At 41.5% G+C, this 12,566-nt stretch overlaps 1 protein-coding gene across 1 annotated transcript in view; it reads right to left on the bottom strand.

Annotated features, from left to right (window-relative positions):
• LOC103659507 (fibroblast activation protein alpha) overlaps positions 1 to 12,566 on the bottom strand; it is a 69,944-nt gene that overhangs the window by 21,829 nt on the left and 35,549 nt on the right. The window contains exons 13-17 of the mRNA XM_008687030.2: positions 9,702 to 9,806; positions 9,533 to 9,603; positions 7,685 to 7,738; positions 5,613 to 5,737; positions 1,480 to 1,527 (exon numbers count right to left, since the gene is read on the bottom strand). Of these exons, the coding sequence (XP_008685252.2) occupies positions 1,480 to 1,527; positions 5,613 to 5,737; positions 7,685 to 7,738; positions 9,533 to 9,603; positions 9,702 to 9,806 (403 nt within the window). The remainder of the gene's footprint in view (positions 1 to 1,479; positions 1,528 to 5,612; positions 5,738 to 7,684; positions 7,739 to 9,532; positions 9,604 to 9,701; positions 9,807 to 12,566) is intronic.

The raw sequence follows: 12,566 nt of genomic DNA, 5'->3' as shown, positions 1-12,566 counted from the left end.
AAAAGGCAGCTTATCTGGGAATTTATTAAAGATTTGGATTCCTTAGCCCAATCTAAGATCCACTGAGCTGGAATTTCTGGGGAGGGCCTGAGCATCTGTATTTATAATAAATATCTCTGAAGAATTTCATCACGAGGCGAGTTTGCAGAACTGTGTTCTAAAAAAATCGCCTTCTATTCGAGGGTTAGAAAACATATAAATACATATGAGAAATGAGAGTGACATGAGCACTGCACCTATTTTGTAAGTATTGGGTGAAGTAATAACACTTTTGCATGCAGTACCGAAATTGGTATCTGGCAGGAACAGGAGAAGGATAATAAGAAAGTGGAAATTCATGCTCTGAAAAAAGGGAGGCTGACCTTTAACAGTCATGATAAAATGGGAATCATACATTTATGGGAATTTCCATTAAAACAAAATCTTACAGATTTGAATGTAGTATTGCTTTAAAGTGTCTCTTACTCCAGGTTGAGATGAGCCATACTGAGAAATACAATCTTTTATTCTTAAAGGTTTTCCATTATTAGACATGAGGTAAAAAAAAAAACAAACGAAAAACAAAAAGGCAACTTCAAATTAAGCGAAATTCACAGTTCTTGCATTACAGTGCCTGTCCTGTCCAGAGCTTCTGAACTGACTCTGTTTTTCCTCGTTACCTTATTCTCACCTATTTTACTTGAGCCATTGAGCTCGCAGTCAAACTAACCCCAGAGCAGTCTCCTGACTTGTCACCAAAGCTGTCCGGGGAGGGTCACAGGCACGAATCCCGAAGTCCCTCATTGTCCCTCGTCTCCATCAACTTCAACCCCTAAGGTTGTTCAATAGTAAATCCAAAGACAACGGGGAAACTGCAGGGAGAGTATGGGGGCAATCACACACTTGGATCGCTCTGCCAAGAGCAAAGACGGTCATCTTTGATCTGTGAACTATTTTGAACCAATATCACAGATATGGGATGGAGGAGGTCTGTCTTGATAATGGTTGAAAATGGGAAAAGCCTCTAAATTTCAGGGATTTCATTCGTAGCAACAGTGTGATGTAGCTGTTAAGACAAAAAAGCCAGTGTGATCGTCACCCTCTGCTTTGAACTGGACTTAGATCTGGAATTTGTCTCTAGCTTGGGATGTTGCAAAAAAAGCAGGAATTCTTGTTTGGGAGGGAGGTTGTGCTAAATACCCGAAGTTTCCTTCCAATGCTAAGCTTCTGCCTTTTCCATAAGGCTGACTGGGGAAGGCAGCATGAAGCCCTGCCATCTAACTCATCTGTGTTATGCCAGGTTCCAACTGCAAATCATTACTAAATTACAGAGGATCAGCTTTGACTCAAAGAATATCCAAGTCTATGTGACAGTAAGTTCAATGACCACAGGAGTCCATCAAAGTTCCCCTTGTTGGTGTGGGGAAACTGTCTTGCTGTGTCAGTGTAACGTCACCGGAGTTCAGGATTTCTGCAGACAGTGCATACACGTGAGCGTACCTTGATCAGTGTGGCCGTCGTGGAGGGTGGAAATGGGGAGGCCTGGGCCTGTGCACAGGATGAAAACAAAAACAGGCTTTAGCTTTAAAACAACACTGAGTTTCCAATAAGAAACTGGTCATTTTGTTATTAGTGTCAAGCTCCAGTATATCTGAATTCTACAGCTCCTTTTTTCCCACGGAGAAGCAAATACCACCTTTTAAGTTACATTTAAACAACGCATGAGATCAGAGCCCAATCAAAGAACAGATGTGAGAGAAGAGTGGCCTGTGCACTTTTCCAGGAGTGATCCTGAATAGTCCAGCTCTACACAAACGGCCCCAGGATCTGCTATGGTCAATGGCCTCCTGAGAAGACATCATGTTGTAGGGGCTAGCGTTAGCTGTGTCTTTATTATCCAATAACCTCCACCAGCATCCAGATGATACTTTCAGTCTGGCTTCTTGGGTCAATGTTTGGTTTATTTTGGTGGGTGGAACCCAGCATCTTTTCTCCCCCCATGTAATTAATAAATGCAGAAATAAATATATATACAATCTATTACCTGTATGCTGTGGCAGGTGACATTCCCTGGGAAACAGACCCGGAAGTTTTGTGGCCCAGAGGTTTTTCTGGGGGTTGTATTAGGATGCTCGCTTCTGGGAGAGGAAGGATGGGGTGGTGAGGGAAGGTGGGCTTTAGTGCAGTCAAAATACAAACCTCAGCTGACCCCACAGGGAGCTCTGGAGCTGAATGGTCTGCAGAAGGGCCTCTAGGTACAAACAGGGCCTGCATTTATAGCCCAGATTAGAGCAGTCATTGGATGTGGCATGGGACGAGCGCGATTCCCAGGGTAGGCACTCAGCTGTGAGCTGTCGGCGGCCACCAGCACTCTTAGCAGCTGGCGAAATGAAGTGGGGGGTTCTGGGTGGCACCCAAGTGTCCACTACATATTACAGCATGGAACTCAGGTTCTCTGTGCAGAAACTGACCATTTTAACAAGGTCTACAAGTAATTAAACACTAATTATCTCTTACTTACTTGAACTATAGGATAAAATAATACCTGGAAATATACTTCTAAAAAATTTTTAAAATCTTTTTTAAGTAGGCTCCACACCCAGCGTGGAGCCCAACGTGGGGGTTGAAATCACCACCCTGAGTTCAAGACCTGAGCTGAGATCAAGAGAGGGACGCTTAACTGACTGAGTCACCCAAGAGCTCCTGGAAATACCCCTTTATAGGATTAGTTTGCTCTGGCAGTCGATGGGCTAAAAGAAACAACATGGAGGTGAGGGGTAGAAGTTCATTTGCACTTCTTCTTTCCTTGTGGAACATCATTTGAGTAGCACCCTGGATTCCAAGCAAGCTGAAGAGGGGGTAACCTATTTGATGAGTTCTCAGAAGACCTGGATATAAGTAACCCCTTCTTCTGCTCTGTTCCCGGCATCTTTCTGCCTGCTCTTGAATGGATCCTCAGTGCTCTAAGTGCCGCAATGCTGGGGCCTGCGGGGGCAGCCAGTGGCTGTCCAGTCGTACCCATATTTTGTAATTGTAATTCTGAGTAAACTTTAGAGGTAATAAAGCCAATATTTTAATTTCCTTCCTGACCCCTCAGGCTAACTTGGCAGTGAGGAGATTTATTTATTTATTAGGCCCTCTCAAAAAATAGTTCTTTATTGTGTGGAGTTTCAAAATTTTATAGAATTTGATTTCAGAGATTTTCATTTTGACCAGCTTTCCTTCAAAGTTATTAGAAGGGACAAACACATATTATGTTTTGGGTCAGAATGTAAGGAAATGAAGCACGAATCTGAATTTCCTGACTTTAGTCAACCAGCGTCCACCCTACGGAACTTCCGTGGTATGCAGCTCCAGTAGTGACAGCTAGCAGATCTTCTCTGGCCAAATTCTGAGGCAGACTAATGACTGGCCGCCCTGGATACAAATGGCCCGAGCGTGTGGTCGCAGGGGCATAAAAGCATCAATTGTCTGGAGTCCCTCCTTTGCATGACTTCTGTTCCATCAGCATCAGGAAGAGGATTTTTACCTATTTAATCCTATTATCTGGGATTTACTCACCATCTCTTGGAGAGTTTGAAGTTACATAATGAGGCTTTACTCTTAGTCCTAAAGGGAAAGATTTCAAGGTTTTTCTTATGATGGCTCAGTGACTCATTTTACTGGAGCTTCAAAAACACCAGACGATGTGATGCTTCCCACACAGTATATTTTTTGCTAAATGGGAAATTACCATACTGCCGAGCAAGAGTGAGTGTGGAAAAGTCAGGCGATTCAAGTTCTAGAAAGGACTCTTCCACCAACTTTTGAGGAGAGCTTAGTCTTTGCTTCCTTATCTTTTCAGTGGGCACTCAGACTCAAGCAAATATTAGGAAGACAAAGTGATATAAAAAGTGGTAGAGTGCTTTCTAAACGGGTTGAGGCATTGTACAATCGCAGAATGCATATAATTATAAATGAATGTAGGCAAGTGTAGGGTCACTGAGGTCTCTATGTAAATATGTCAGCATATGAACAAGTCTTTTGTAAGGCTTTGCAAAAGGCAATAGTGTTTTGATCTTCTTTACCACAAATGTTCATTCAACAATTATGTGTTATGCATAATTATTATGCAGTAGACATTTTTCTTAGCCTTATGAATGTAAAGATGAAAAGAAAGCAGTCTCTGCCTTCAGGAGAGAAAGACAAACAGATGACTCAGTATAGTTGGTTCAATGATACCACATGCCTGGCATGTAAGCTTTCAATACATGTTGCACAAATACATAGCTTGGGTTGAAAATTCTGCATATAATTTGAGAAGGACATTTAATATGCATCTTTAAGTGCCATAACCATGATCAGCACATACAGTCATAAACAACAATCTCTTGGCTTTTCAAAGATGTCATTGACTCAACATTTTGTGAAAGTATTGTATCAAACTGACATCCTGTGCCATCTTGAAGGGAGCATTTGGGTTAAAATGTTTATTCATGTCTGCAGTCAGTTGAGCTAGGGCTCAGGTTCTGGGGCCAGGGGATTGGGATGAGGAAAGTGGCATGACAGGGCAGCCTTCCTTCTGGGAAGGAAAGAAACTGGGGTCTTCTGCAATTGGTCAGGGATCTCCATCAGTGGAAGATTCCATTTGTTCTCTGAGTTGCCTTCCACTGGGAGTCGATACCAGAAACAGTGGAGTGGCATGTATTTTGTAATAGCGTTCTCTGTTTGCTGTTCCTCACCAGTGAAACTCAGAGATTAATTACGGGGCTGGGATAGAGAATGGAAAAGTAGATATTTCTCAAGTCCATTTTCCAAATCTCCATGATGCCTACCAAGACCCCAACATATTTCATTGATCTACTGATGCCTAACCTAACCTGTTTCATGGCTTGTCATATGTTCAAGATATAGATAAGCTGTTATGCATAAAATAAAATTATTTGGATAGAAATTATTAACTAAATGCACACACAGCCTAAAAAACCAGGAAGTATTTGGTATGTTTTATTCCCTATGACTTTTTAATATTTGAATGAATTACTTGTATTATGTTTCCCCAATATAGGAAAGACATGCGAGGTGACAAAAGTTGACTTTCTATCCTCACTGAAACTATAGAGTTCAAAGAAATATTGGCCTCCAAGGGAAGGAGTTAGCTTTCTGGGACATTATTCTTTTCCCTGGCTGGCAGAGTTTGACATTTCTCCAGGCAAATGGGGCCAAAGTCCAGCAACCATTTTAACAAAGAATGCTGCTTTCTGAGATAACTGCTGGAGTCTTGTTGTGATAGCGGGTAGATGGTGTTTGCATTCAACGTCAACGTCTCGCTGCTGCCGCACACAGTCGGTGAGAGCTCAGGATTTACGGTCAACACATCTCTGCTCCCACCCCGGCTCTGCCGCTTTACCAGCAGTGTGGACCTTCTGCAAGTTTCCCTAGTTCCTCAACTGCAAAATATCAGGATACAAATGCCCTCCTATCTTCCTTTCATTTTTTGCCCCATAAGCGTTAGATAAGATAACATAGGTAAGATCCCCATATATAACAAGTGCTCAATAGCCTGTAGTTTAGGACTGATCAGAGGACGGTGGTGATGAGGACGACAACATTGGCAGTGGGGTGGCGGAGCTCGTGTCGGGTCCATTACCTACCATAGCAGACAAGTGCATAGTACTTGGCGTAGTCACTGAAACTTGCTGTGTAATATTGGCACCTTTCTTTCCTTAGATGGCAAGTAATGCACTTTTTGCTTGGAGGATAGCTTCCAATGCTAATTCTAGAGGAAAATGAAAATAAAACTAAGCTGAAATTTTGAGATTGTATTTATCAAAATGTACTACTCCATGTAAAATGACTAATTTACATATTGACATCAAACCCACTCTATTTTTCTCTTGCCAATATCATTTAAAGTGAAGGGGGAATTACAGTATTTTGATGTAGCCTGATTTTCAATCATCTTTGCCTAGAGAGGCACAAGCCTTGAGAGAGAAGCCCTTCGGTTTCTCTGGGGTGGGAGAAATGTCTAACACCTTGAATGGGAGTGAGGTGACCACTTCCCATAGCCGCTCATCCCCTACATCTTACAGAGTGCTTGGCAATGCATAGCTCTCCATCTTCCCACCTCTCTTTCTGTACTCCCATGCAAAACATGCAAGGCAAGTCTGGCAGCCTCACCAGGAAAGGGGTCGCTGTTCTTATCATATATCTGGAAGGGGAAATCAGTCATAAGCAAAGTGGAAATAAAAACCATAGTTTTTAAGAGCCTCCTGTGCCTTTCATTCCTTTCTGAAGGAGGTTTAGGGTCAAAGAAGTTCTTCCTGGGAATGCTCCCCCCCCCCACCACATTCCTACACAAGCCAACCTGTACCTACCACGTCGGACTCACCCTCTCCCCACCGGAGCCTTCTGCATGGCTCCTGAATGGGGTGACTGGCTTTAATATACAGACTCCCAGACCTGACCCCAAACCCTCGGAATCAGATTCTCATTTGGGGCAGACTAGATGGTATGATGCAGAATGGGGTCAGGGTCAGAGTCTGTTGTGGCTGGTAAAATAATTCGCTGCTGCTCTGTTCCTTCTGCTGCTGCCCCTGACGTCGCCGAGCGCCTGGTAGAGGGGAGTCGGAGACATCGCTAACACCACAGAGGGAGTCTCTCCAATAGATAAAAGTCACGATCCAGGAGGGAGCAGCAGAGGAAAATCCCTTATTTCCTTGGTTACAGTTCACATTCATGTTCACATTTTGGTGTCATCTTGGAAATGTTAGGTAAGCAGTTAATAGTAAGGGGGTTAGATCAGCATGCCCAGGTACAAAAGTCTGGCTCTAAATATAACACCTGCCTCCTGAAATTGTGGGGATTAAATGAAATTACATATGTAAAGTAGATAAAAATGTGCCGGACATATAGCAGACTACCAGCCCATGGTAACTATGACTTTTACTTCCATATCCAGTGAAGGCTGTTGAGGGCTCCATTCCAATCACCAAGGGGACAACTCGACCAATTTAAACACTAATTTAAGATATTAATAGATATTAAAATATTAAAAGAAATCACATGATATGGGAATAACCACAATGCCTGGTATACAGTAGGGACTTAATAAGTGGCTGCTAAATGGATAAATGTCCTCAATTACCTCTAAATTTAGTTGAAGTATTTAGTATCATGTTTATATCTGCATTAGAATTTCTTGACTTTTTTTCTGAAAACATTTTGAGTTAGCTAATATTTGGGGGTGTACGTATTTTTTTAAAAGATTTATTTATTTACTTTAGAGAGAGAGAGAGAGAGAAAGTATGTGTGCAGGAGGAGGGGCAGAGAGCAAGGGTGAGAGAGAGAAACTCAAGCAGACTCCCTGTTGAGCCTGAAGCCGGAGGCAGGGCTTGATCTCACAACCCTTAGATCGAGACCTGAGCCAAAACTAAGAGTTGGGTGCTTAATCAGCTGAGCCACCCAGGGGCCCCAGGGAAGTGTATATTTTTATACTGATGCAGTATACAATATTCTCTGAATGCTTTACCTTGATTCATATATAATTTTTATTATATGAAATGCATATATATACATATATACACATACATACATATATATATAAATGTAATAATTTTTATTACATTTCAGGCTCTAAAAATATTCTATAAATCTAAAGGCCTCTGACAGATTTTCATTCAAATATTAATGTATAAAAATATTAGAATATATTGACATAAATTACCTATAGATATTTCTTCTTCCAGGGTAGCCTTCAAATTCATTGCTAGAATAAAACCTGAAAATATATTCAGAAGTTATTAAATAAGTATTGATCACTAAATGGCGATAGAATTGTTAGTACTAATACTAATAGAATAAACAATATAGTCCAATGTTCACTAATGAAACTATATTAATTGGCACTTACATAGATAAATCATTGCTGTTTATAACTCTGAATTTTATGTACTTACTCTGACTTTTAAATCATAGGAGAAAGATTAAATTATGCTGAATACTCCTTTTTTATTATAGGGATATTGATTCATTGGTTATGAGTTACACAAAATAAGGTAGGATATTGATTAATATCACCCCCTTCCTTACCCATGACAGTTTACTGATTTCTCTATGCTATATTAATTCTGTCCGTGATTCCGAAGACATTTTGAATTTATTTTACAGAAGCTCTGACAATAAGTGAATTTGTGGTTATAAACCCAGAAACGCTTCCGCACTATGAAGGGCCATGTTAATTTACCCAGATGCAAAAGAAGTCACAAGAGAACATACTCATTACTTAAGTATCTGGGTCCCGGTTCTAACCTGTCTTAATATAGCCATGAAGTGGGAGATCCAATTTAGTGGCATGATTTTCACTCCTCTGTGAGTTCGTCTGAATATCACGAAGTAACTGTCTTTTTTTTTTTTTTTTTTTCTTTTTGGAAGAGTATAATGGAGTGTAGAAAGTCAGGTTCGGTTACCCATTTATAATTCTTAGGACTGTTCAGTGGCCCAGGTGGGTCTATGTCTTCACTGCCATAAACACTTCGTTATTCCCAAGTAGAAAGAAAAGGTAAGAATGCAAATCACTCCTAGGATTGACTGTTCCTCTAAACCAGCATCCTTCCATGTGCGTTGACTAACTTCACATAACTCTGACCGTGGGGACAGTCACCTGCACTTGCCTTCCCCACATCGTCTCAAACTACCAGTGAATAAACTACTCCGTATCTTTTCCAAGCAGCCCCCCGCAGCTTTCCTGTTCCGTCAGAGGCTTCACGGTGGCCTTCATCTATCCTGGCACCCGAGTCCACTTGGCCTTTCCTTCCCCTTTCCCTTCACTGTCACGGAGTCAGCTGTCTTGTTCGTCCTCTATCTGTCCTCAAGGTCATGTACCCGTCCTCTCAGTCATTTAACAAATATTTACTGAATTCCAGGGCTGTGTCAGGCACTATGCCAAGCGCTAAGGACACAAGAAAAAGGAGGTATAGCTTTTCCCTCCCAGAGTCCGTATCTCACTGTTCTAGTTTAGGTCCCCATGGTTGCAGGCCTCGATTAGGACCATGGCTGGGTCTTCCTGCCTTTGGGTTTCTCCTACCTCTGTTTCTACTTCACAGTATGTGGTAGGAAGTAATTGCTCACAAAATGATAGCTGTTATAGATAATGATCTTAAATTTATATAACAGTGAATCACACACACACACACACACACACACACACACACAAATGTCTGTATCTACGGGCTGCCCTTCATGGACTTTGGAAGCTTGCTCCTTTCTTCGAGTGCTGAAGTGTAAAATTTGTGTTTAGAAGCAGTTGCTATTTTAAAAATTTTATACTTTTAGTTAATTATCTACCAAGTATCACAAGAGACATGACCACTTACTAAATATGCTTTCCTGAAAGAAATCATGTTAACTAGCTCTTAGAGAATGTGCAATCTTAATGAAACCACAGCTATCTGAACTAACCTATAGAGTAAGTCACCAAAAACGCTCTTAACGAAGGGGTGGTGCAGTATCACTTGTGTGTCCATCAGTGCCAATTAAAACCTGAATGGTGCACCATGCTTCATGCAATACTTACAGTGAATCCTGTGTTACTCTGAATATATTTATGGCCTCCCACTTGCCACTTGTAATTTGAATAGCATTTTCCTATAAAAAGACAAACATTATGTTGTGTGAAGCTGAGCGTTATTTGAGCAACCTCAAGTGAATGATCTTTGGGGAGATAAATCTTGGAAGGAACATACCACAGTGTCTTTGATATAGTGAATATGTTTGTAGCCATCCTTGTCGCTAAATATTTTGTAGTATGAAATGGCATCATAGCTGAAAACTGGTGTTGAAACAAAGAACTGAAAGAAATGAACAGAGGTTATGCTCAAAAGACAAACCAAACTAAAACTATAGATTTTTTTTTTGTAAGCAGTGGATAGTTAAGATGATAGGAACCAGAACGCCCTGCCTCCCCTGCCTTCCATCACTCACATCTGAAATTCCATTCTTTAGACAGCTTTTCTAGTGATTCCAACAGGCATTTGCACATTCCAACTGCTGCTTAATTGCTGCTACATACCCCTGTGTTTATAATGTTTAATTCGATTGACTGTCTATGCTTGGAAATAATGTGGTTTGAAATAGAGTGAAAAGAATCACGAGTGAGTGTTGGTATTTAGCCAAGTCAGACTTCAAAATGTGGTATTTGACCAAAGTGTGACTCATGAAGGCTGATAGTTCTTTTGATTTTTTTATTTGTCTGATGCCAAGCACCTAATGCCAGTGATTCAATGAAGACATTTTAAAGATGAAAATATCATGGCCTGCTAGCCATGGTTTTTCATGGTGGAAAGAAACTTCTAGAACTTCTAGACTTGAGGGAAAAATGTTACCCAGGACAAGCAAGTGGCAGGTTTACTCCTTGAGTTCAGGGAGCAAAGCAGGCCTCGTTGCCTATCTCTGACCTCTTCCCAGGGCCCCCACTTGCCACTTGCTGGGAACTGCTGAATGACCCAAGGAGTCTCTGACACTCAGCTTTCCTGTGCCCTGGAAACCTCTATATCCAGCCCCACCTCTATATCCAGAATGGTATACACAACTAAAACCCTACAAATGTTCTCATACCAAATTTTAACTAGTAGTTTCTCCATTAAAAAAAAATAGCCATTAACTGGACATAATAATAATAAAAAAACTCCAAAACATTCCTTTCAATTGAAAAAAAAAAAACCAAAAAATAGTCTTATATTTGTTGGCTTTGCTGTCTTTGGGTTGTAAAAGAAAGGCAAAGTGGTAAAATGGCTACATGAGGACAGAGCCGCTCAGCATCATGCCCAGTAGAGATTCCCACGGATAATCCCAAACCAGGTGCCTCTAACCAGAAGCACTTCCCCATAACAGTGAAACAAGTTGTTCCACTCCTTCAGAACTGACCAAGGGACAACAACCAAACTACCAGTATCTTTTAGTTGCTGTAGGCCTTTTTAGTGATGGCTCCATGTATGATCTGATAATTGATGCTTTTTGATAAAAAATAATGGTTATGATTACATGATATTAAAATGTAACTTACTTGGGTATGGTGTCTGTAGTGGTCTGAATAGCATTCTCCAAAATTCCCATTTGAACCCAGAACTCCCAATGGTGACTATTATGGACTGAATGTTTCTATCTCCCCCAAAATTCATATTTTGAAACCCTAACCCCCACTAGGATGGTATTAGGAGGTGGGAGCTTTGGCAGGTGACTAGGATGAGATGACGTCACATGAGTAGAGCCCCCATGAACAGGATTGATACTCTTATAAGAATCACCAGAGAGCTTGCTTCCCTTGTTCCATTCTCTACCATGCAAGGATACAAGAAGTTGGTGGTCTGCAACCCAGAAGAGAGCTCTCACCAGAACCCAACCAGGCTGGCACCCTGAGCTAAGACTCCCAGCCTCCAGAAGTGTGAGAAATCAACTTCTGTTGTCTCTAAGCACTCGGGCTATGGCACTTTGTTTTAGCCACCTAAAGGGAGGAAGATAATGACCCTATTTGCAGATATAATCAAGGTAAGAATTGAGATGTGATCGAATTGGATTAGGGTGGGCCCTGAATCCAATCTAGCTGGTGTTCTCATCAGAAGAGAGGCTATCACTAGACCCAGGGAACACGGGAAAGAAGGCTACGTGATGGTGAAGCAGACATTGGAGAGATGCAACTGTGAGTCAAAGAAGCCCGAGGACTGCCGAGAGCCCCTAGTAGCTGGAAGGAATGAGAAAGAGCTCTTCCCTGGAGGCTTCAGAGGGAGCAGGACCCTGCTGACACGTTGACTTTGGACTTACAGCCTCCAGGATGGTGGCAGAGTGAATTTCTGTTGTTTGAAGCCACTGTGTTTGTGGTACTTCGTTGTGGCGGTCCCAGGAAACTAAGTCTGAATCACTCTGGCACAGAACGGATGGCTTTCACCAGATGAAAAATGGAGTAGGGAGAAACTACCGTCTCCTTACACGATTCATTTGTTAGTTTCATTAATCAGAAGACAGCCTCGGTGGGATTTGGGGTATTGAGACTAATGCCTCTAAATGAAATTGAGAGTGAACTGAGTGAAAAAGAGACCCAGGGAAAAGAAATTCTGGCTTGGAATTTGGTGGCTGGAATTTCATTAGCTTAGGTCGTCATGACAAGCCATTCTTTCATGTCAGAATGAAGCTTTGCCTGCTTAGAAAAATGATGATATACCTGCTTCCTAGTAGCCACTTTACAAGGCCTCCCTCTCACTCCTCAGGGTGAAAGACGAAAACCAGGGCTACGTTGTCTTCACCGCTAAAATGGAACCAGGGTCCAAAATATTTTAAGGTGCTAGAGTAAAAACATATTCTCCTCACACCTCTGGTTAGTAAGGAGCTGTGAAAAAGGTTTTGTTCTAGATCGAGACTTAAAATTTCATTTTCATTGAAAAAAAAATCAGAGGGCAGAGTGTTATGTTTTAAGATATCAGAATCAGGCGAGCAGGAAGAATATCTCTGCTAAGCAAAGACTGTTATCTTCACCCCTTTTATTGCACACGCTGAAGACAGCTGCTTTAGATGAGCGGGTAACTTGGGTGAGCTAAAGAGAGTGTGAAATATTTCCG

Source organism: Ursus maritimus, unplaced genomic scaffold (assembly GCF_017311325.1).
Source record: "Ursus maritimus isolate PB19 unplaced genomic scaffold, ASM1731132v1 scaffold_1, whole genome shotgun sequence".
Taxonomy (NCBI): domain Eukaryota; kingdom Metazoa; phylum Chordata; class Mammalia; order Carnivora; family Ursidae; genus Ursus; species Ursus maritimus.
Note: the sequence above shows the minus strand (reverse complement) of the source record. Positions and strands in the feature narration are given on the sequence as shown.